This window comes from Thermobia domestica, chromosome 12 (genome assembly GCF_964235325.1).
Source record: "Thermobia domestica chromosome 12, izTheDome1.hap1.1, whole genome shotgun sequence".
Taxonomy (NCBI): Eukaryota; Metazoa; Arthropoda; class Insecta; order Zygentoma; family Lepismatidae; genus Thermobia; species Thermobia domestica.
In genome coordinates, this window is record NC_137465.1 from 221,237,909 (window position 1) to 221,263,851 (window position 25,943).

At 35.3% G+C, this 25,943-nt stretch overlaps 1 protein-coding gene across 1 annotated transcript in view; it reads left to right on the plus strand.

Annotated features, from left to right (window-relative positions):
• Positions 1 to 25,943, plus strand: part of LOC145667057 (uncharacterized) — an 85,611-nt gene that overhangs the window by 55,231 nt on the left and 4,437 nt on the right. The window contains exons 11-15 of the mRNA XM_081734757.1: positions 2,788 to 2,872; positions 5,951 to 6,233; positions 7,017 to 7,070; positions 10,522 to 10,624; positions 15,919 to 16,025. Of these exons, the coding sequence (XP_081590883.1) occupies positions 2,788 to 2,872; positions 5,951 to 6,233; positions 7,017 to 7,070; positions 10,522 to 10,624; positions 15,919 to 16,025 (632 nt within the window). The remainder of the gene's footprint in view (positions 1 to 2,787; positions 2,873 to 5,950; positions 6,234 to 7,016; positions 7,071 to 10,521; positions 10,625 to 15,918; positions 16,026 to 25,943) is intronic.

Sequence of the window (25,943 nt, forward strand, 5' to 3'; positions counted from 1 at the left end):
CTACAAGTAAATTCACGGTTACAGTTTCAGATTCTTTATAAAGAATATTGGGTGTCATCTTGATTGTGTAGTATAGGGTTCTTTCCCTACAATTTAAGTTATCAAATTTATGACACATTTAATTTCATTAACTACATAACCATTTCCGGCTTTTATGATATTCATTATGCCAATACAAATAAGGCAAACATTCATTCTCTGTCTATTTTTCCTAATGTTACTGAACTTTGATTGTAGCTGGCCTACTTTATAAAATCAGAATACAACGCTATTACTAAAGAAGTATCAGAGGTAAGACAGAAATCTGAAGCATATAGAGATAAATCTGCGGAGATGTTTCCGTACATGCCTAGGGAGCTGATTGTAAACGTAGTGTGACTTAAATTGGGAAATGTTCAGTGCAGTGCGCAACGACACACAACCATCTCTGAGGCGCAAGTGATCAGTTTCACTATTCAAGGCCTATTATATTCTGAAGCGTCAGAATCTATAGAAAAGTTATATTTATACTTTTCTTGAAAAATACCATTCATATTATTTTAGAAGCATCCAGGAGGTAGAAAAATTAGTATCCTTCAAATTGGTGAATAATATATTTAGCACCATCCGTTTGCTAAAATGAGAAAAATATTCATTCATACAAGAGATGTATTTCCATTGAGGTACACTTATTTATCAACATAATTCGCTTTAAAGACATTAAAATACATTAAAACTATTAACGTAAATACGAATCTGGGAGCCAAAAGGGTCCAAATATATCCTCTCTCTATTCTCAATGTAGATGTTATCTATCATTTAAAATAGTCTTTCAGTAACTTAATAGTTAAATATTACACATCTTTTCAGGCATGTTTTTGTTGGAAGAACCATTTTACAGGAGTTATTACTCTACATTTGTTTTAGGTATCTAACCAAATTACTGGCTAACGTAAGAGGGGAAAAAATAAGAAAACTTGGAAGAAAAATCTAATTTAAAAACAGCTCTATTTAGGAAGCAGACAATAAAACAATTTTAAAAGAAAAACAACCGATTTCAGAAACGCATTAGAAAGGAAAGATAATTAAAAAAAATATGATCCGAATTTAAAAGAAGTTACTAAAAAGCTAAAAATAATAAAAACGAAAAAGTAGGCATTAATAATAATAAAACATCTAAAAGCACAAAGCTACAACTGATATGTTTTCCGCTAGATAGGCCTAGTAGAGACCTTCGCAAATCAGTTGCTCAACGTTTGTCTGTCTAGGAGGTTGATGTTTGAGTATAGTGTTGTTTTTCTCAACTATTCTCGTTTGCGTCTGCAAAATCGTTATGAGAGATTTAAAGCAACAAGTACCGTATTATCGCGTGTATAAGCCGCCCTTTTTTCACGAAAATGCAAACGAAAATGTAGGGTGCGGCTTATACACGCGAATGATTTAAAATGGCTTAAAGATAATTACGGTATTAATTTTTTGCGTTTGTTGTACGGTATTTACCGCACATCACAAGAAACACGTTTAGAAAACAAATCCACAAAGCCACAATCAGACGAAACAACAATTCAATACAGGAACAAACACGTTAACTCAAATACCGCTATTGTTGATTTGAATCAACAATTACCGGTAAACGAACAAAATATTTTTTTTAACGGAAGTAAAGTTAAATTTTAAGGGTGCGGCTTATACATGAGTGCGGCTTATACACGCGAGAATACGGTACTATGTTTAGAAAAATTAATTCATGCTTGCCATGGAAGCTTAGCAAATGATTTAACAGGCTTCCAAGAAGAGTGCTATGAGCGCACACAGATTTTCGAGTGGTTTGAACGGTTTAAGCATAATGAGATTAGTGTTGAAGATCATGCTTGTACTGAGCGCTCTTCATTATCTCAAAACGACGAAAACCTTAAAAAAATGCCCGCCAAAAAATTAACAAGGATCATTGTTGGATGATCGACGAAATTTCAGAACAGACAGGAGTGAGTTGGAGCTAATGCCAGCGGATTTTCAAAAGAGTCGCTTTCTTTGCCTGTTCGCACACGATCTGAATAGCTGGGCTCTCACGAATAGGTTATCGTTCCCTACCCTCCGCATTTGGAAGTTCTAGCCCCGCGAGAGATATTTTTCCCGAAAATGTTCCCGAAAATGAAAAAATCTAAAAGGGAGGAGTTTTGATGATGTGGAGAGTGTAAAAAGAGCTTAGAAGAGTGCACTGGAAGATATCAAAGTTGGAGAGTTCCAGAGATACTTCAAACACTGAGAAAGAAGACTAGAGAACTACGTCGCGTCTAATGCAGATTACTTTGAAGAAGACTGAAACTTAATAAATTAATTTTTTAAAACAAAAGTCCGGTTTTTTGGTTCCCCCTCGTATACAGTATATATATATATATATATATATATATATATTATATTGAAATTTCAAATGACTATATTGTTCTTTTGTTTATTAATGTACAACAGCTTGTAAAAATAAGTTTACAAAATAAGAAATTTAATAAATAAACAAGTAAATAAGATATATTTTATAAAATTAGTAAACAAACATTAATTGAAAGAAGTTAAAATTCACAAACACGTGTAACATTTAATGGAATATACTGTATATAACAATTGGAATCAAGCAATTAATACAGATTATTTTAAAATTGTTTGAGATGGTTTATGGTCTGTTACCACATATTCAGATATATCAACCAACTTAACTAATATATATATCTTGATTGTAGTGTAGAATGAATTGACGAAATGTGAAATGAATTTTATACCTTTGTTTTACCAAGAACATTTTATAATTTGTAGAGCTCAGACACTGCAGATGTATCTCACCATGAAGGAAGACTTTGTGATCGAATTCCGCGTGTTGGCGAATGGACATATGAGTATGGTAAGTAACTACTTTTTCTTTATTATTTCTGAATACTCTTTTAACATACCGGTACTTATACTGGTTTCCTTCTGAGAATCCTTTTAGTCTCACAAACTGGTTTACGTTTTACGAAAATAATATTACATACATTTGTTTTTTGATTACTTTCTTAACTTGATACACATAAGTTTTGAGTACGACCCTAAGCATGAGTTTCAGAAACGTTATGAGAAACACAAAGTCTCAGAGACCTATAAGTCATTTTGAATTATATTTACGAGGTTTTCATAGGAGAAGTCAGTTGAATAAAAAACGATGTACAACAGAAAGTAAAGAGTATCACCAAACGGAGGCCTGATATTTCGTCTACAAACGCTAAAAAGTACAAAGTTATACATACGGGTAATATACGAGTTGTTCGTGAGTAATATACAGGTTAGTAAGGTATGTGCCCAGTGCTCATATTTTCCGTAGTACAAGGGTAATATGAGCATTTCATAGGGCAAGTATGAGCAGCATTTCTTTTTCAATATTTTCACGTAAAACACAAAGCGGATACAAAAAATGTACAAAAGAAGAAATAAAACGTAAATTATTACAATAACGAGCAAAATATAGTTGCACATACACGTAAAACGCAGTTTATTTCAAGAGTTCTGTCTATTGGTATGCTGTAAATAACTAGGCATTAAATCTGCTACAATAATAACAAAGAAAGGACTGAGGGTACTGAATGTTCACACAAAGAACATGATACCAGTCTTGGCACATCTATTCTCACCCATAGCAGTTTTCACTAAACTTTCCTTTACAAATATGGCAAACACTATAATTCTCCTCATACTGTGTGGATGAGTCTGTCCTCTTTCTTGGCGTAGCGTTTCTGGTGTTTTGTTCATTACAACTGTTATTATCGACTTGAGTTTTAGAGTTATTTATGGATGTCTGCTTGTTTACCTTTACAGGAAGTCTTTCTTTTGAAGTGCCTTTGGACTGAAGTTGTGTTATCTATTGCCTTGATGTAAGTTCTGTTGCTTTTTCTCTACATCTTCCTTTCTTGTTGCTTTGGCTCTGAGTAGGGCGCAGAGGAAAAAGTGATTTGACAATTTTCTGCGGTATTTGATGAATTTCCTTGGTAGTGTTTCCTGAAGCGCTTGATGGTCCAGGTTGAGGTTCAATGTTTGCGAAAGAGGCAAGTTCTTGACCTGTGGATGTATTGGTTGATGATGTGTGCACCATAGCAACATTAGGTAGTGTAGAAGAGCTTATTATGTCATCATTACCAGCAGACGAAATTAAATTGTCTTGAAGAACATCGGGAGAACAATTATCTGCAACATAAGTGTAATCTGAAATAGCATGTGCATCTACTAGCCGCAGTTCATTTGCTTAAACGCACTCGAAGCAATTTCAATAGTAGAGTTAGTATTACATCCTTTCGTGATCATTTCAGCAAATTCAGAGCTCCTTCGTGGCTAAGCGGTTAGCGTACGCGCCTTTGGCGTGGGAGACCCGGGTTCGATTCCCGGCGGGAGCTCATGTGGTTCGGATTCCACGTTAATCAGTAGGTCCACGTCTCATATAGCCTCGCTGCTGAACGGGACGCTAAACTAAAATCAACTCAACTCATTTCAGCAAATTCTTATTTGGTAAGTGCTCTGCTGTTATAAGATTGTAGAATGTATGTATATCACCAATTCTATTATAAATTATGTTATTACGAAATATTTACTTTATTTAACATTTGCTAAAGGTCCTCATGACCATTTCACTCATTACTTTTAAAAAATATGTGTGCCCATATTAAACTGAATTGCAAAGGTCATATTCCACCGACAGTGAATGACATTTTAACATGTTATATTTGACTACCCTGTTTACACTAAAAAAGTGAATAGAAGACTGTCGTTGTGTTTTGGTACCAGTAAGCTTGTCTTCTATTTCACTACTACTGCAGAAAACGAACTTGGGCTATTCTTGTAAAATTCATGAAACTCCAAACTAACAACTTTATTATTTTCTTCTTACGCAAGGCTACTCATATTTTCAGAATGCTCATATTAAACTGACTTCCCCTACACATTGTATATCAAAGTATAAAATAAAATCCAACGAACTTAAACTTTTACGAGCAACCAGGGATGTCACCATTGTGTTCTAAAATTTACCACTGGGTCTCAGAGACCCATGTTTTGATTGAAGTGTTAAATAGCACAAGGGAAATCTAATCGTAGTTTTAGATAATATTATACAAGAGTCATCTAGAAAGGAAAGAACGTTTTCGCATGGTTAAATAAAAACAAAAAGATATCAGAACAAGACTTTTATTAGGACTTTACTCTATCTTTCTTCGTAATCGCCAAAGTTGTCAAGACAATTATTACAACATGGCACCACTTTTTAAATGATGATGTTATGCTCATCTGACGCCAAAGATTTGAGCAAGATTGTCACAGCTTCCTTGACTTCCTCGTCGTTTGCGAACTGTTTTCGTGTAACGTGCTCAAACCGAAACGTCGGTTTCACTGAATTGCCAATTTTCCTTCAATTCTTCTGTAACAATTGATGGCCTCTCATTTCGGTCTTCATCGTGCACGCTAGTCCTTCGTTGATTAAACTGAATGCACTATTTCCTCGCTGATACTCGTTCATTGCACTATCATCTTAAATATTCTTCATTTGGCTATAAATTTAAATAAGCTTAACTTTTTGCGCATTCAGAAAGCGTATGACACACCAGAGTTCAGGTGTGGCGGAATTGTCGATTGATACCGCCATTTTGAATAGCTGCGAAAACAAGTAGCGTGATCGCTTAGCATTGCGCCTCTGTTTACACTTAGGTGAAGGAAGGGGCTAACTGTCGCGTACGCGATCACTGTGTTTAGAGGTCGGTCGTATAAAATCTGGACAGTCTTTTCAACAACTGAGCTAATATGGCTGTACTTTGACTCATAAATATTAGTAAATTATTTACTGGCATTGCTACAAATGTTATGCTAATATTAAAATGTACTATAATTTGTTAAAATGAAATTAATTTACAATTTATAACATTATATTTCTTCCAATAATCTAACTGACTGTTCTGCTCTTTAGATAAACGCTCATTCTCAATATGAAATTCCTCTTCATATAGAGGATATTTCTCCTGGTGGAAAAGGTGCTGAGATGTCAGGTATAGTTAAGATAATGGATGAAGTCTCTGATCAAGACGTAATAAACATACCAGTTGCATCTAGGAATTGTAGGTTCCCAGAAGAAACTGATGGACTTTGGGCTTTCAAGTACTATAGCTATAGCGCATGCATAGTGCAATGCAAAGTGGAGAAGAAGATGGAGCTATGCAATTGCACTGATATCCTCATTAGCTACACAACAGGTAACATTTATACTTCAATAGACAAACAACTATGTGGCTGAATGTGTGAATGCTATATTCAGCAAATAAATCCTGTAACTAAGAAAGTAAATTTCTAAGCTTGTTTGAGTATAATAATAAAACTTGATTTATTTGGATATTCCTTGGTAAAATTGTTAGATTGTATGATTTCAATGGTTGAATTAGTACATTTTCTAACTAATAAACATACTATTTGATTGCAGAAGTACGATTTATTGTTGAGTTTTAAAGCTTTTGAATGAAAAGTTGAACTGTGATTTTCAATAAACAAAATCAATTATTTCGCTCATAAATTACATGACTGAATAAATGGTCTCTTTGATTTCTATTATAGAATTTCGTAACTTTTTGAACAAACAGTTGTATTCTGTGATGTCTCCAGTATGACCTATTGGCAATTTTGTATTTTTGACAGAATATTAAAACTGTATTGTGCAAGAAATGTAATGTATTATTAACCAGTAAAAGTTATCGAATAAATTGTTGGATGCTATTGTTTTGCTATTTAATTCTGTTATTGAGCTAAGATTTTTCTTAAAAAGAATACTTAGATTCTTTGACTCTACTAGTAAATTCGTTATTAAACGTGTAAACTGCTTTGTAGAATTATAGGATTTGATAATTCCACAATTAAGATCTATCATTATGGTCGTTAATTACGACGATAAGTAGTTGACTTACTATTGAATTGTTACATCTTTGATATCAGTTTTCTCTTTTAAAATTTTGTGCATTAAGTGTCTTCTTTACGTTTAATTCCAGGGAATCAAAGAAAGTGTGATCAGAAAGGACAGGATTGTGTAAAGGGCATAAAAGGTATTTTGAAAAGTAAATATACTTTTCATGTGTAAATTTCATACGCAAGTTTACAAAAACCAGTGACAATCTGTTTGCCAGCTTTATGTAAATCAATTTATATCTATAAAGTAAAGTTACTAATATGGAATGATGTAAAACTACATTTTTATCAATAAAATATAATATTTTATATACATTTAATGTCAAGTTTTTAAAAACAACAAATTTTGTAATTTAACCTAAGGAAGTGTGATTTTTCCAGTATAAGTAAATTAAAAACAAGTACATTATAATTAGGTAGGAAAAAGAGTGTATACACACTTGATTGAAAATTACCTTATAATACTGCAGTAGAAATATCATTTGATACGCAATTCTTTTTTGTTTTCCATGCAATGAACATGCAAGCATAATGCAAGAAAGGTACATAAATTACATGTGAGGGACGAGATTTCAAACAGACTATTTAAATTGTATATATTTTCATCCTCAAAATTGAATTTTCAATGTTCTTAATTAAAATGAAGTAATACATTTGCGTTGTATATATATATAAGGAATTCCTCAAAAATCATTACAAGCATTTATTGTACGAAAATAGGAACGAAGTAAGAAATTCTTAAGTCTGAAGTAAGAAATTGAAGATTAGCACATACGTAAAGTCCAGTCAGTAGAGGATGAGCTGAAATAGCTACATGTGGAAAGTTGGGAAAATACGAAACAAAGTTGGAAAATGGTGGAATTCTAGCATTATTAGACCCAAAAACATTACTAATCTTCAGCAAATCCTTACTATGGACATATTACATTATCCAAAAAAAAAAAGATGGTGATTTACAGGGAGTCAGTCATGGAGTGGAAGACGATTTACCAAACCTAGAAATGATAACGGAAAGCAGTTCTAGTGATTCGTGAGGGTAAAATGATGTAATACCGTTATAAATCGTAAAAGCGCGGTGTTAATATAGTGTTTATCTTAATCTAAATAAGAGAAAGATGCTTTAGAAGAATACAAACCAATCCAGAAGAGGTCAAGCTAAGAAGAGGTCATAAGAAGAAGGAAGGAATAAAGACGCATGCTAAAAGAACAATAAACGGTAGCTTAGAATACATTTTCTTTAGTATTAGGCAGGACATTTTCTTATTGCTTTTTATTACGTTTTCTCTTACTCTTAGTTTTTCGTATGGTTAACGACAAAACACTCAATACATAGAGAAATGTTATATTTCATGCAAAACGTAAATGATTTTTCTTTGCAGCTTTCTTTTTGGTATCTCCTTTACTTTTTTCTTGTCAGGAAAGTGAATTCTTCCATCAATCTAATGTCATGTGTAGACGAGGCAGTGGGATTTTGAATTTGGTTCTCTTTACGTCTGGTGTAGAGAGCGGTCCTGGAGATTTTTTTTTTTGATCAAGGCCAAAGCAATTTTTCTTCGAAAGTCTATCATACTAATTGGTTACGAGCTCATCCATTTGTATAATAGCCAAGCATTTACCATAGCCATATCAATTATTCGCACGAATATTGACAAGTACCATTTTTTTTTTGTTTTGCCACGGAGAGAAATTTGATAATTTAATACGAGAAAATCATGCAAATCAACTTGTCCCTTTTGTTGTAATTTTCAACGCGTTGAGGTTGTGGAATAGTCATTCTTTTCTTTCTTCCACTGGAATATTTTCTAGCTTGTCGAGTGCGATTTATCTGATAGTAGTTTGTTACTAAAGGTGACACATTGTTATTCAATTTTGATACCATAAGCTCGTTTATTGCAGTAAATCTGAAGCCTCAGGCTCCGTTTCTTTTTTCTCGAGCTCCTTCTTGTTCGCGAGTGGACATTTCTTCAGCCAATGACTTAGTTACTTACAATGATGGTAAAATTTTCAACAACTTACATTGCAAGTGGTATAGTATCCTTGTTATAGTCAATCGATTTTCAAAATTCACTCTAACCTCCATCCATTTGTACAGTTGTTATTTTATTAACAGAGTTAGAGAACTTATTATTTAATTATTAACTCAGTTTGTAGTGGAAGAAATTCCAGGAGCATTGGACGGATATTCGATAATTTGTTCATATAAAACCACTATCTCACTATTGGTACGATTGAAGCATAAAGATATAATTGCTCGAAAGGAACGAACAAAAATAAGATTTGAAGGTACAAGTTCCTAATTGAAAGAGATCATTTCTTTACGCCTCACATACATTATTTGTTTGTCACTTATTTTTGGGAACGAACTTATTTGGAAAGTTGCCTATTTTGAAATGGCATATGATGCAGGAAATCTCACTACAAAACGGAAAGCGATAATGATTAAGATTCACACAGAGCAAAGGTCATATTTGTTTAATTTCTGGAATCGTTCACCCATCATCAGTTTGTTCTTACCAGTTGAATAGAATTAAGTGAGTTTTTATTAATTTCCTGTAATTTGTATTTTGATAAATAGTGTTTACTTCATCCGTAAAAAATTTATTGTATTGGTATAAAGGTATATTGAGGAAACGTTAAAGATATTTGGTCCCTCCAAAAGGGAGAGGGACATGTCTTTAAATTTATACGAAGTTTATGGTTAGTATTTCCTTCAAAACTCTAACTTCGTCTCTCTTTCCCAATAAGTACAATATTATTTAATAGAATAGCAGTATCTTCTTAGTGTAGAATTACATTTAAATGCAGAGAAAACTAAATACATGGAAGTGCGTCGGGACCGTAATACGGCAAATTGTGGAGGCGTTAAAATATTAAATAATGCTTTTGATAAAGTGGATACTTTCAAATATTTAGGATCAATATTAACAGACGAAAATCATATTCACGAAGAAATTAAATGTCGACTAAAAGCAGGAAATTCGTGTTACTATTCGGTTCAAAATCTCTTGTCGTCGCGAATCCTGTCGAGGAATTTGAAGCTTAAAATATATAAAACGATAATCATGCCTGTTGGTCTGTATGGTTGTGAAACATGGTCGCTTACTCTGAGGGAAGAACATAGACTGAAGGTATTTGAGAACAGGATCCTGAGAAGAATATTCGGACCCAAGAGGAACGAGAATGGGGAATGGCGGAAGCTTCATAACGAGGAACTACATAGTTTATACGGTTTACCCAACATTGTTAGGGTTGTTAAGTCTAGGAGGCTTAGGTGGGCAGGTCATGTAGCTAGAATGGAAGAAAGTAGAAACGCTTTCAAAGTCTTGACTGGTAGACCCATAGGAAAACGACCATTAGGAAGACCTAGGCGCAGATGGGAGGACAATATTAAGATGGATCTCGCAGAGATAGGAATACAAAGTAGAAGCTGGATGCAATTAGCTAAGGATAGAAGTCAGTGGAGAGCTTTTGTGTACGCGGCACTGAACCTCCGGGTTCCATCGGCCATAGAGTTAGTTAGTAGAATTACATTACAGTATTGCAAGAATTCCGAACCATTTAGTACTACCGTCGTCAACTTTCTTTCAGATTCACTAAACTTGCTCGAGAAAGGAGAGGCCGGAAAATTTTGCAATTGTCCTAGAAGCTGTGTAGAACCAAGAGCTGTAGCTGTGATTGGTCGTCTCACTCAGTAAGTGTTGTTTTTATAATTATGAGAATTATACTATTATTTTTAATAAATGACTCATGTAATCTTGCAGTTTTTAAATGTATATCTTGTGTGGTATATAGTTTCTGATTATCGGACGCTGCATTTGGAAGGATGAGTTTTTAAAATGGAAACGTATAGTTATTAAAATAAGATGCATTTAAGAAAAGCAAGCACCTTAATCATCTTTGACACAGAGTGACCAATGCAATTAGTACTTTGTACGGTATAATGTTTGGAATATTTTGAGTAATAGTGACAATACAAGGAATAATGAACTAATCTGGGTCCTTTATAATAATCTAAAGTTAACACTAAAACCAACCTTTAATTCTGTGCGCTAGTAATAGAATAATATTTTTGGCACAGATATTAAACCATTATTTTAGCTATGTGTCCTAATCGGAAGTGTCTTGATTGAGAAAATGCAAATCTCAGAGAAAAAGAGTTTTATAACACAGATTTGTTACATGCCTATACAGAAATGTTTATAACCTCTGGTATTCACAAAAGTTCCAACCTCGACATACCAATGTGTCGCGAAGCCTTAGCATACAGAAATCGAAGGCTCTGTAAGACGTGGTATGTAATGGAATATCAATGGTTGCGTTCCCGAGAAATCACCTCCTAGGCTGCTTTTATAAGTGTCCATGAGGTCTAAACACGATGGGTTGGATAACTGATACAAGAAATGTACTGATTACATAATTATATCATCTTTGCATTCGATGGGATATGAGTTAAACAATCATTCAGATTGAGAAGCGGCAATACAAATAATTTTTGAAGGGTACTTTTAAGTATTAGGATCCAAGTTGGTGGATACTATTTTGCAGAAATTGATTAATTGATGTACATTAACGTCCTGGAGATGCAGAGAGACCGATGTGGGATTCGAAGCATTGTAATCTGTGTCCTAAAAAGACTTTGGAATTACTGGTGAATCATTCCTTCCCGTGGATATTTTTAGGTGCATGACGGATGAGCTCGCAAGATGGCGGTAGTAACTTTAGATATTCCACTTTAGTAGTCGGCAGTGGAGTAATTGTTTAGTGAGGCAATGGACGACATTTGGCCTCCAGGGACGTTCTAGATCCACAAGGTAGTACTTAAGGAAGTTACCTTAATAGCTTCCACATAATTAACACAGGATACAGGGTATAACTTATTCTCTTCGGTGAAGTGACTGTGAGGATATTTCAAGTACCAGGAATCAACGTTATATGAGCTCTAGAAGTATCTCAGATGAAGCCACCCATAACTTTGGAGGTGATCGCTAAGTTTATACAGCTGCCCGATCACCTTAAAACTTAGGAGGCGCTTGTCCTTGTATTTGACCTACGTTTTGAGGGAACGAGGCAAATATACTGACTATTGAGCCTTTTCATGGAAGTGAGAACTGCAATTTCTGAAGATCTTCATTGTCGCTCACCAGAGTGTCACTAGGGACTTTTTGATTAGGATTTTCAGCGCTTGGTCTTCGTTTGGGTTGTTCATTTGTGTATTGAAGTTTCTGTTGTATACCACACACTCAAATTTGTCGTAGGCTTTATTGGCGCTACACTGAAATTACATAAATACGATGCCTATTTTACATTCCCTTTGATTTTACAGATATGGCATAGTTTGTATTTGGTTCACTCCCATCTATATAAACGTTTTACGATTTTAGTTTAAAGTGAGAGCCAATAATTTCTAAAGAATGCGCTGATGAAACTGATACATTCTGGACAGTTTTGGTACAGTCCTAATCAATAAAGTTGGAGTAGCGCGATATATTGACTGTGTGTAGGCACTGGTTTTGAAATATATTTGGTAGTACGCGGGAGAAATGCATGTTTGAGTCTATCGTCTTCAGAACGCGAGGCATCACAACCTTGTGCTGGAGAGGATAGAGGATAATCATTGCGTTTTGCAGCTGAAGTAGCCAGTACAGTTAATTCCGTTGTTGTGATCTATATATTGATCCTAAATCAGTGAATGTGTGGTAGCTGATGTGTTTCTCATAAGAATAACAGAAGTCATTACTGAAGCCATAAAAGGAGACATAGTTTCCTTCTGTATGTTGTCCAATAGCCAAGGATACAGTTGGATCATTCAGAGTAAGTTTGGATAAATTGGTAGCAGTTGGCGATGCATTGGTAGCTTGCACGCCATAGCGTCTTAAGTACATCAAAATAAGTTACGTTCCAATTACGGCCAAAATCAAGGTTTTGACTACGGTATCACCTTAGGTCTATGTGCACATTAGAAAAAACAGATCCATGTGAGATTTGTACGACCGTAGAGTTATTTGTGATTCTGGATCAATCGTAAACCTTATTCAAAGGCATGCTTGACGGAAGTCTAAAGTTCATCTGCAGAAATCGAATTATGTACGCAGACAAGTGAATAAGTCTTATCATGCTGCAGCATTGAGCTCATTCAGCAGACAATACTAAACGATTAGTCACGAAGCGTTAGGCAATAGTTTGATAAACCTGTGATTTGCTCAGGTTGAAAGTTACTGCAGGATTTTGTAAGTATTTCCTTGTTCATTTTTCCACACATATACATTTTTCCACCCATGCACATTAATTTTGCATCTCGAGAAACTATCTTCCTGTAAGTTGACCATGTGTTTTCGTGCGAAAGATTCATATCTTTATATTACACCCTTTGACTTTGAAAAAGTATACTTATGGTTGCCTACGTGCTTTTCTTTGGCTTTATTATGCACTATTTCTAAAATGCTGCTTATTTCACTCTCCTAAGACCGCTACTTGAGTCGCATTTGTTCCTTCATTCAGAAAATCGTCCGTAGTTGGATACTCTGTACAAATCCATTGTTTGGACGCATTTCTGTTATTCCTTTTATCCTTTTAGTTTAACGTCACACAATTACATATCTGAGTAAAAGCCACGCACATTGTCTTTGCTTACCACAAAGCTCTTTTTGTGTAAGTTGGGATCGAACCATTCTCCATACACTAGAGGTGAGTATTTCAACGCTGAGCCACGATTGCCCGTCTTCCCCTGGTGTTTTATAACTCATTAGCAGCAGTGTATAGCTAGGTGGCTAGCATCTGGTCAGTTGACCGGGTTTTTATGATAAGCAATGGACAAGTGAGCGATTTTACTTTATGATTATAGTCAATATGAACACGAGGCATGAACAACTTAAGTAGATGTTGGGATTTTACTTTGATAATTATACTAATTTAGTGGAGATAAACTCTAAGCCGATTTCTTACATTTAGTGCTTTCTTAGAAACACTGTACGCTTATTAGAATAACACTAGATTGACATTATAAATATGATATACTCTTGACTTCATAGCCACGTTTTACGAAAACATATATGTATTTATAAGATTAAATATATACCTATATATCTATTTCACATGTATACATCCTTACCAAGGACTATCCAGGAGACAAACATGATTCATGAGTAACACTTCTAGTAACACAAGCATCACATATTTATAAGTTCTTGACTTAAGTGTAGACCATACCTAATACAATTTGCTATCTGCGCTGCTCTTATGGCTAGCGCACGCATTTGTGTGCTACTGATTTTGAGTTCGATTTCCGATTGTAAACTAGTGAATATAGTAGGTTGGCTCAGACTCCACTTAAATTGTAGGCCTAAGTCTTATATAGTTTCGATGCTAAAACGAAACGTTAAAGGTATATAAAAAAGCAAGTGTAAATCTGGTGGAACATATTACTATGCATTCCTATGCAGAAAAATGTTATCCTTGATAATTTTATATTCAAATCCCTATGAAAATACAACAAGTATTTCTACTCAGACATTGAAATGAAATGGGTGAAGTACTCCACTCAAGATTTGTGGAACTGGGTTTTAGAAAGCATGTTGCGGTCTGAAATCCAAAGTGATGTGTAGGAGAGAAGTTGGAAAGTATATGACACAGTGCCAAATATACTGAAATCTTGTTATGGTTCCCATTTCATGGTTTATCTTGTATTGTTTTCTTATAATATTTGTTTATTAGTATATTTATAAACAGCTGTAGGTATTGTTGATTACAGCTCGTTTACATTGAAAGTACAGTAGAGCGTCGATTATCCGAACGTCGGTCAACCGAACTACCGCTTAACCGAACTGTGTACTCGCTCGCACCTGTTACTCTCCCACCCTAACGTCCATCATCCCCCTCACTCCCAAACCAAGTTTCCCACAGTAGTCGCCACACTGAGCCACCGCTGGCGGAACATTGCTTCTAATGGGGCCTTCATAAGGCGCTGCTGACCGGCCAAGCCGCCAGTCGCTGTGTTTCAACAATCAGCACACTTCTTTTCATGAATAAATTTACTGTACAGTACTTCTTTTTGGCAAATAAACATGTATAGTTCGATTATCCGAACAAACCAGTTTTCCGAACACCCATGTCCCCCAATTACTTCGGATAATCGACGCTCTACTCTATTGGCAAATGGAAGATAGCGAAAACATGTTGAGTTAACTGTATAGGCTTACTACTTCTGCTTTTACCATTTAGACATAAATTATTCACTCAGGATGCCTAACGTATACATTCGAAGAGAAACCAAACTGATAATGTCAAGAAATTATAAAGCTAAATTTTTAATTGTTCACCCACTGAAGTGTTTTAGATGTCCAATCGTGACGGTTTACTGTTGGACATTCAGACTGTTCTTTGCGACCGTTTTCCTCTGTTGTCACATACGAATGTCTGGAATGTACTTCTAGATATTGTATATCCGATTTAGGATTTTTCAATTTCAATTATTAATCTTTCTTTATTATTGATAACTGTTCAGATTCCATCGCGGTGCGTTGAGTTCAGTAACAAATAGCTTACCTCTGATATGAAGGATCCTTGATTTGATTTCACGTCTCCTGAGTTTGTGATGGAAAACATAGTTTTTGTTGGTTTTCTCGGAGTTCTTCCGTTTTCTGTCATATTCTCATTTTCAATTATTTCAAAATCATGCACTTTCATTAAACTCTGTCTCCTTTATCCCGATGTAAAATATCGTGGTGGGTTCAACTAGAAATTTAATTCCTTGTCACGATCACGGTGCAATTTAAGGTTGAAATGTATGTATAGATAGTAACTAATGAAACAAGTCTGAATACGCCCATAAAATATGGTTCCAAATATACTGTATTTATGGTAATATCTTTCAAACACTCATTTTTCTGTTTCAACTTGTCATTCATTTATTTATCATTTCATGTATACTGTTGATAAATTTCTGCAAATATGTACGTATATAATACAGATCTACGTTTTATCTTTCAGAAATCTTCATAATGAAGACACTCGTTATTTGAGGATATCAGCCCGCATTCAACTAAGCTCAGAAAAACTTCGACTTAGGGTAATACGAGATTCATTAGATATAGCTGGTAAGTATAACATTTTAAAATAACTATTAGAGTAGCATTGCTGAACAACATATATGCACCTAGCTCTCTGTAAGATGCACCTAATGCTGATACATGTATTAGTAACCATAAATAATATATTCATTAGGATTGATAAGAAACACTTTCGACCTATGATACAATGTTCATTTCTTTTCGCATTTTTACATAAATGTGGAATATATATCCTTGTGATTGTATGATAAGAATTTATGTATTAAAGGGAAACTCGTAAATCCTTGAAAGTTAATAATTGTCATTATGGAGAAGCGTAAGACGTAGACAAGTAGTAGGAACTACTTTCCAAATATAATTTCTGAACTATATACGCTGTTGTTCTAAAAGGTAAAGTAAACAAGAACGTTCATGGACACATTTTATTTTACAGGTAGATATAGTTTTACACAGTAGTAAATACTGATGCCCATAACCACCATACTTGCCTAACCTTTTGCTCCAACGATAAAATTATAAGGTTCGTAAGGTATACCAAAATATAGAAAATATATCTGTAAAGTCCATGACGTCAAGTCATGACGGCTTGATGAACTTAAATAGTGTTTCTTCAAAGATATGAAGAGCTTTTCAGGTAAGAGCGAAGTGCATTTCCTTGCTTCCCCGTCAAATTTGATGCGCATATGTTCTTCTGTTATCGAATTCAGAACACCAAGCCTATACCTAGTTTCGTGATTTGATGATAGCACCATACACATCAAGAAATTCATATAATGGGATTCTGTTAGTGAAATATTCTTTGCACAAAATAGTCTGATCATACTACGCACTTCCAGATTTGATCATTTCCGTGAGCAAACTCTTTTCTTCCAACTGATGCTGCAAAGGGATATAACGCAACGTCATGTCGTATAATACTTGCTTGACAAGACAGTGGTCACCTGACAGTCATAGCGGGAAATTCAAATAATACGTACATTGCTTTTAATCATCCGCAAATATATTGGAAACGTATGTAAAAGTAGTTGTTCTGTAAGATCACATGAGTGGTCAGAAAGACACTTACTTGTAATGAAATTTTACACTATATTGAATGATGTTTGAAAGTTTAAAATAAAAGAGAAAATACTTTACATTAAAGTTTACTATTTTAAACCCATAAGTATAGTTTTAACTTGTCATAAAACAAAACATACTCTATTTCTAGGTCATACAAAACATACTGTATCTAATATCAGGTCAAAACTCTAATACACACTGTGCCAGATATGTAATACGACTGATTTCATAATAAGTAGATACGTTATTATTTGGTATATTATTAGCAGCTCTATAGCTCTATATATTATATTCATATGTCATTCCACCTGATAAGGAAAGTTTTTTTAAAATAACCATATCTGATAGAATTAAAGTGAACATTAACACAAACTATCAACTTCTGACACAATATTAATATTTTAAATTTTAACGTGCAGACGTTTTCCGAACAGCTTAGTACACTTCCCATTGGTTGTTTTGTTATTAAGCTTCTAGCTCTATAGTATGAAGTTAGAATAGTATAATCGTCTCATCGACTAACTTCATTGATCCAGTTGACAAAGTACAAAAATGACTTTGACGACATAATTCGATAACAATAATGCTTAAACGGAAGAGGGAGCTAATTTAAAAATGGTCCTCTCACATTTGCCTTTTGTTATTATTACTATATGATAAAATCATGTTTAATAGTTATTGAAAAACGAACTTCTTTGATGAAGAGGAAAGATTAAAACAGTTTTAAAACAATCAGTAAAGTTTTAATAATAAACAATTAACCACATTTGTCCTTTCTCTTCTGAGCTGTGACATTCATGTAGTATTTTCTTCTATATCCTTGTAATTTCAACCCCTAAAACAGGAATAACATATAAATAATTACAAAGCTTATAATTCAAATTATCTTTAGAAAAAGTAGTATAATTTATAACCAATAGCAAACCACGAACTAAATTTTAAAAACTGAGGCCAATAGAGACATCAGAAAATCAAATACCTTTTCAGTCACATATTATGAGTCCTTGATTATAAAATAGTCTGGCCAGCTAGCTCTTTTCAAGCTAAGACATTTGCATATTATCGTCTGAGAGATAGGTTTCAATATTTATATAAATTTTAATCAGAAAGTATCGTCTTAAAAAGAAGGAGAATATTATTGCGGTCAAGAATTTGAATGGCCCTGTACAAGCCACAAAATTGTTACCGCGGATCCAATACTCTGAGAAGGGAATATCTTATATTGATAGTAGCATTGTTCAATCAAACAATGCGCAATCGAGAAAGGAGTGAAGAAAAGTCAGAAATCCAAAGTTTTACGGGCCGACACCCAGAAACACCGGAGATACAGAGGAAAGAAGGATCTAGAATCATGTGAACATAGCAATGCGAAAGATACACTGACACAGAAAGAACTTCAAAATGATTAAAGTAATCAAAATGACATTTACACAACAGTATAGTAAGCAAACGTTGTACCAACAAACATGTTCAATAACATCATATGTAATTCAGTGTTGCCAACTGAGTACAAAATGAAATTTGTTAAATAGCACGGAACAAATTACAACATCTAGCAAATCTAATTATCAGTATAACCATACCTGTGAAGTTGTGATATACAATGCTGCCAAAGTTTGAAGATATATGAATTCCTATATGAATCTCGGATGTAGAAGAGTACATACACTACACGATTTAAACTAGTTGAAAACAAAATATGAGACTACAAACAAGAATATAATCACTGAAGTACAAAAATAGCGGACGAAGCACAGTGCCGAAGCATTTTTAAAAAAGGAAAATGTCAGAATAGTACCAAAATACAGCACATAAGCTGAAGTGATTCATGCCCTTAGATGCCCAAGTGGTCCGCAGGCTTGCTGCTGGTGCACATGTTCGATTTCCGATTGGAACAATCTGCAACATAGTAGTAGTTGGAATCCTACATTAAGCTAGATGCAGGGCCGAATCTACAGGGGGTCAAGTCGGGTCATTTGCCCAGGGGTGCAGCTGGTTGAGAATATGTAGGGGGGGAATTACATCAAGACGTCACAGGTATGGTTCTACTCATAATTAGATTTCCTAGATGTTATAATGTATGCCCCGTGCAATTTAACAAAACTTCATTTTGTGTTCAGTTGGCAACATTGTTTTCCATATGATATTATTGAGCATGTCTGTGAGTACAATGTTTGCTTACTACACTTTTGTGTAAAGGTCATTTTGATTACGATTACATTCATTTTGAAGTTCTTTCTGTGTCAGTGTATCTTTCGCATTGCTATATTCACATGATTCTAGATCCTTCTTTCCTCTGTATCTCCCGTGTTTCTGGGTGTCGGCCCGTAAAACTTTGGATTTCCCACTTTTCTTCATCCCTTTATTGATTGCACATTGTTTGATTGGGCAATGCTACTATCAATATAAAATGTTCCCTTGTGAGGCAAATATCTGCCACTTCTATTAAGATTTGTTGAACTTTTACCTGGGGAAATATTATACTGTTATTTGGAGCGAGACGCTGACAATGCTTCATATGTACATAATGCTTCATTTTAACGCCCATAGCTAGTTTTTCAGGAACAAGAGATTTTTCGCAGTGTAAATAATAAAAGTCTTACAATGACTTCAATGGTTCCATCACATATATGGGTATCCAGGGCAACAGTGAACACTTTTTGTAAATCAAAGAATTGCGGTGGAATGGTGATAGAGAAAAACGCAATATATTCTCTATGTGAAAGCCTGTTATCTCTAATAACATATACAGTTTAATTGCGGCAAATCAAGCAGAGGATACAGAGGAATAACATAGACATGACGAAGGAAAAATGTTGTACTCTTGCCCCATATGGTGGGGTAAGAGTGAACAATGGTTGGGGCAACGATGTACAGTAGGGTGGGCCGAATTTTTTTTTCAGATATTCAGGATTGAGTAGTTATCAAAAGTTGTGCATTGGCACGAAATGAAGCCATGTCAAATATGTTGATTTTAAAACAATATTTAACCGGGCCCCCGTGGCCCTAAAGTTCCCAATTTTTCATTCAAATAAAATGGTTTTAGGTAATAATAACATTTTACCAGACAATACTATTAATACATAAAACATGAAATACATGGTTTCAATATACACAAATAACTATTAAGAGCTTAACTAACTTTCATAACTACCATATTAACACACGGAAAACCTTTGTGTTGAGCCCACCTCAGAACTCTCAAACTTTAAGAGAATATCACTTTTTCGCATCTGGATGCAAAATACATAACACTGGCTTTCCGAAGGCGGCGCTTACATTGCTGAATTCAAATAAACTAGAAACAATATGGCTGCGACCCTCTCTTCCTGTATTGTCTTGACTTTGAATTAAGCATATGATTTTGAATTACAACTCAAAATGCAAAACGATCATTAACCCCATTAAGAAACGAGATACCCCCCATTAAGAGCCAAATTAAAGAAATTGAAGAACGGTGCTTAGAAGTTATTTGATATTTTCTCTTGCGAATGCTGCGATAGATTAACCTGTAAGTGTGGTAAATCAAATTATATACCGCTTTTCTACTGGGAGCTCATATTAGATCAGAGAAATCAGAGACAAATGACGAGTTGCAATGTAGATGAAGCAGAAACCCATAGGCTCAAAAGAAAGCATGACACACAGATCGATTATGATGCTACTTTACCAATTACAAGAGGGTTATAATCGTTAGCCTCAATCCCGTACTTGGAACATACATTAAGCGCTTCCACCCCGATTTCAGACGATGAAGAGTTCGCATGGAGCAATCATTTGGAGAATAAAATCTAAAGTAAAACTAAATAAACAATAGTGAGCCCTAAACAAATGAGTACCGCAAAAGATTTAACAGGTATATCGAATAGGTCGGCTGCTAAAATTGTATCCGCTGTTTTAGAAGATATGAATTTACTAAACAAAACTAACTAAGACAAGGTAGTAGATAAAAACAAAATCCGTACGAAACTAGCAAAAAGAAAAAAAAAAGAAACCGTCTACAGTATAAAGCTACTAATTTTAAGAGTCTCTATTTTGATGGCCGAAAATAGCAAACTATAGTTCTAATTGACAACTGCAATAGGCAAAGCACTGAAGAATATGCGGATTATATCGATTTGACCGATTGGTCAGAAGTAATAGTAACGAAACCTTCAATTTCGGCTAACGTATCAATAGAAGAACCAACCGAAATGATTGTGGAAAAGAGAAGGTTTCAGTTTGTCACGTTCCCCTTCCACACACAGGCTTTGGAGAGGTGTGTAAAGGTAGTAACAGAATCTTCTTCAGAAGTATGCGGGAGTGTTGCACGAGACGGTTATATTCGAGCAAAACTGGAAGCACGAAAGTATCTACCAAGCTTCGAACATAAATCTCAATATTTTGTTCCAAGATTCAACTAAGGAACTTTAAGTAAGAGGAGGGTGGGTGGGAGGAATTCGCTGTGTAGCCACCTCCACGTGGTGAGTTCTGCGCTGGTTTGGTGTTTGTTGGTCAATTTTTCAACCTTACCTTATGTATTTGTGCCCGTACTATTATATCTACTAAACACCAATCAGGCGAAGAGCTGCACATCAGATCAGAACATTTAAAATCCTGGGTTCCAGTTAAAGTATTAGGAATCTTAACCAATTTTCTATACATACTTAAAATAATGGTATTTATATTTAAAAAAATAATAATAACACTTTTCGGACCCGCAGGGCCATCTGAAATATTTTTTCTGCCTCTGTTTTGGGGAAGAAACATAGCATTATACAACTTTTGCACGGTACTCAAACTTAATTTTCTGAAAACAAATATTTCAATATTTTCACTACTCACAATCATATTTTTTTTCAGCATTAACGTTCTTTTGGGCTCCCGGGGCCCAGTTAAATATCTTTTTACCCGGCTCTGTTTTGGTGAGGAAACATGACATTATAAATTTTGCACGGTACTCAAACTTAACTTTCTAAAAAATATATTTCAATAATATTTTCACTATTCACAACTTTTTTTTCAAAATTAACGTTCTTTGGGGCCCCTGGGGCCCGGTTAAATCTCTTGTAATCCGGCTGGTTTGGTGAGGAAACATAATATATCATTATACAACTTTTGCACGGTACTGAAACTTAACTTTCTAAAAATATATTTTAATAATATTTTCATTGCTGGCTACTTTTTTTTCAAAATTACCGTTCTTTCGGGCCCCCGGGGCCCGGTTAAATATCTTTTTATTCGGCTCTATTTTAGTGAAGAAACATATTATACAACTTTTGCATGGTACTCAAACTTAACTTTCTAAAAAATATTTTCACTACTCGCAACTATTTTTTTTTTAAATTAACGTTCTTTGGGGCCCCTGGGGCCCGGTTAAATCTCTTGTAATCCGGCTGGTTTGGTGAGGAAACATAATATATCATTATACAACTTTTGCACGGTACTGAAACTTAACTTTCTAAAAAATATATTTTAATAATGTTTTCATTGCTGGCTACTTTTGTTTTCAAAATTAACGTTCTTTGGGGCCCCCGGGACCCGATTAAATATCTTTTAATCCGGCTCTGTTTTGGTGAGGAAACATAATATAACATTATACAACTTTTGCACGGTACTCAATATTAATTTTCTAAAAAAAATTTTTTTCGGCTGTTTTCGGCCCACCCTAATACAGTCGAATCAAAACACAGAAACGTAGGCATAAACACCAAAAACACATTGAATCACAGATATATATGTACTGATTACATGAAACTAAGGAAGTTATAAAATACCAAACAGATTTGTGTCAAATGGAACTGCCAACAAATGTTACAGTACTGTACATGATACATGCTATAATTACAAAAGATACTTGCTATAATAGGTTAAATCAGTTCAACATTCATCACGAAGCACAAAAATTTTACTTGCGGTGCAGGTCACACACGTGCAAAGATTTCCTTTGATTAAGATTGGAACATTATTCGTGAAACCACTCGCATATGATACAGGAAATCCTCATTTCACCGTTTGGTGTATCAGAAAACTATTTCCCACTGAATTGGCTGGGCGTACCCATGAGTGTAGATAACTTTGATGCGAATTTCTACCTTCTTTTGTGTTCCCGTGCGACATGACGTATGCTCAACAACTCGGGCTGCGAAATTCTAAACGATAATGCAAACGTTTTGTTAGTTGTCTATAGCCGCCAACTTCTATATTAGCTCTGCAAATGTTTTTACTTAATGTTACGTGTTGGCTCCTACATTTTCTTTACTCAACTTTAAAACAAGCGGCAAGTGTGAACGTTCACACTTGTCCCGTTCACTCTTGCCCCGCTTCAGGTTTCTTCCAATAATTGCCTGCTATCTCCCGCCAGAGCACTTTTTTCTTTTGTGTACAACTGATAAGAAATACGAACTTATACAGCTTTTCCCGGAAATATTTCCAATCCAGCACCTTCAGCTGAAACTACGTTATAAACTGTGACGGTTACCTACGAATCTTTTACTTCTTTCCTTTTGCAACAAACTTTCTACTCTGCTGCTCTTCACACTGCGCGCACACGGCTCCTCTCCTTTTCCGCTTCCACATGTTTCGTGCCGAACTAATTTTCAACATTCGTTTGTTTACCGACGTTGCCACTTCGTCAATAGCATTTTCACTCTTGCCCCAGCGTTCACTCTTGCCTTGGTTATCCATATAAAAACATTTTACTTTTCATAGATTTTCTCTCTTGTCCTTTAAATCTTGTGTCCCATATAACAACGGAATTTAGAAGAACAACGAAAGATGACAACTAATGTTATTTTAAGTTAAAGGTAATAGAAAATATTTATAGAACAACGAAATATGACAACTAATGTTATTTTAAGTTAAAGGTAATAGAAAATATTTATATTGTTATGTACAAACTCAATCTAAGCATACTACCTAGGTACAAAGATTGATATTAAAGGAAATCTCCACACTGCAGTTCTTTTCTAATGTGTTTCTAGTAACACAATAACAAATACAACTGTAGTAAGTCGTTTCTATATTGTACTTACAAACAACATACTAGTAGCTAACAGTTACTTACTACACTCGTTTACAGAGTGCAGTCATTTCAGGTTTTAGTGATTGTGAGTCCACATATTGCATTATTAGATACATTATTTAAAAGAACTATTAATACGTTATATATTATTTAGGACATTACATTATTATTACAGATTGAGGATTGAGTTTGTATATAATTTGAAAAAAGTGTTCAATGGCTACTCTGCACATATAAGGCTTTAAACTTACTTACAAGTAAGTTAGTGTTGGATACGCAATGCTGAAGATTACATGACTAGATACTAAAACATGTAGAATGAGATTTGATTTAGAATTAGTGCCAGGCGAAGGTCAGTTGTTGGTGTGCGTATATCTATTATACTACCTGGTTGTGGCAGTTCAGTTACACCGTGAGCGTGCGTAAGTACAGAGTGAACATGGGACCTCCTAAGAGCGTATATGCTGTATGAGCTCGAACGGGATCAAATGCCGCTGCAGCGGGACGGAAAAAATGCCATTCGTGGCAGTGTCGTGATTACGCGAACAGTGCAACAGTGGTTTAAGAAGTTTAAAGACGGTGACGAAACACTCGAAGACGCACCATGTGCCGGAAGACGAACGCATGCACAAAATTAAGATCTGGAGCAGCAATTAAGGCGAACGAAGGCCAAACATGTGAAAAACTGGGACACAATTCAATATCAGTGGAGAAACCATTCGGCATCACCTCCATCAACTTGGGAAGCACTACAAGTTGGGTGGATGAGTCCCACATGATTTGACTCCAGGCCAAAAGGCAACACAAGCAGGCGCCTGTGTTTGTTTGCTTTATCGTCCGAGAAAGGAGCCATTTCTTGACAGGGTGTTGACATGTGTTGAGAATTGGCTCCTGTACGAAGCTCCACGTGGTCGTAATCATTGGTTAGCATCTCATGGACCGGTTCCAAAACATCCGAAAACAGCACTGCACTAGAGAAGTGTCCTCCTGTGTTTTTGGTGGACTGAACGCGGCATCGTGCATCAGGGACTGCTACTAACTGGCCAGAGCATCGATGCAACTGTATACTGTCAGCAATTGAGCCGTATTCAAGAAAAACTCAAAACTCTGGAGCCAGCACTTCTGAAACACAAAGGGGTCCTCCTGTACCAGGATAATGCTAAACCCCATGTGGCTAGAGTAACCCAGGATACCATTCTACGTCTTGAATGGAAAACACTATTGCACCTGTCATACTCCCCGGACATTGCACAGTCCCATAATCACCTGTTCCATTCTTTGGACAATCACCTTAGAGGACGCTATTTTAAATCCGTAATAGAGGTGCAAGATGAGCTTGATACTTTCTTCGCTTCATGACCCACCAAGTTCTACCGCGACTGAATCCATGGCCTTCCAGAACGTTGGCAGAAGGTCGTCGATGCTGATGGGGACTATTTTTGATCTTCCATGTACGTCTTAGGTGACCTATCTATGTTCAAAGGTGGTGGGTGAAAAAGCCAAAGAACTTTAATAGTTATCTTTATACTTATATAAGAGAGAACGTGTAGATCCTCGTGTTTGATTAATGCACAACATATACAGGAGTTGTGTGATTCACAGATGTCTACTCCTAGGCGAAGTGCAAATGCAATACGAAAACTTTCGTTTGAAAGGTGCAGTCCTAGGGTGTGTTATGGTAATGACTGTAGCCAAGCATTTGAAATTAGAGATGAGAAGTTTAACATTGTCCTCTTGGCCGTCTGACTTTTGTAGTGACACTGATTGATACAATTTGATGATCGGGTTGTCCCAACTCATTGAAAACTTCTAATTGTGTTTATCAAGAGGGCTCAACCAAATAAGTTAGACCAGTCAGATATGCAGTCTTGGACATCAGATTC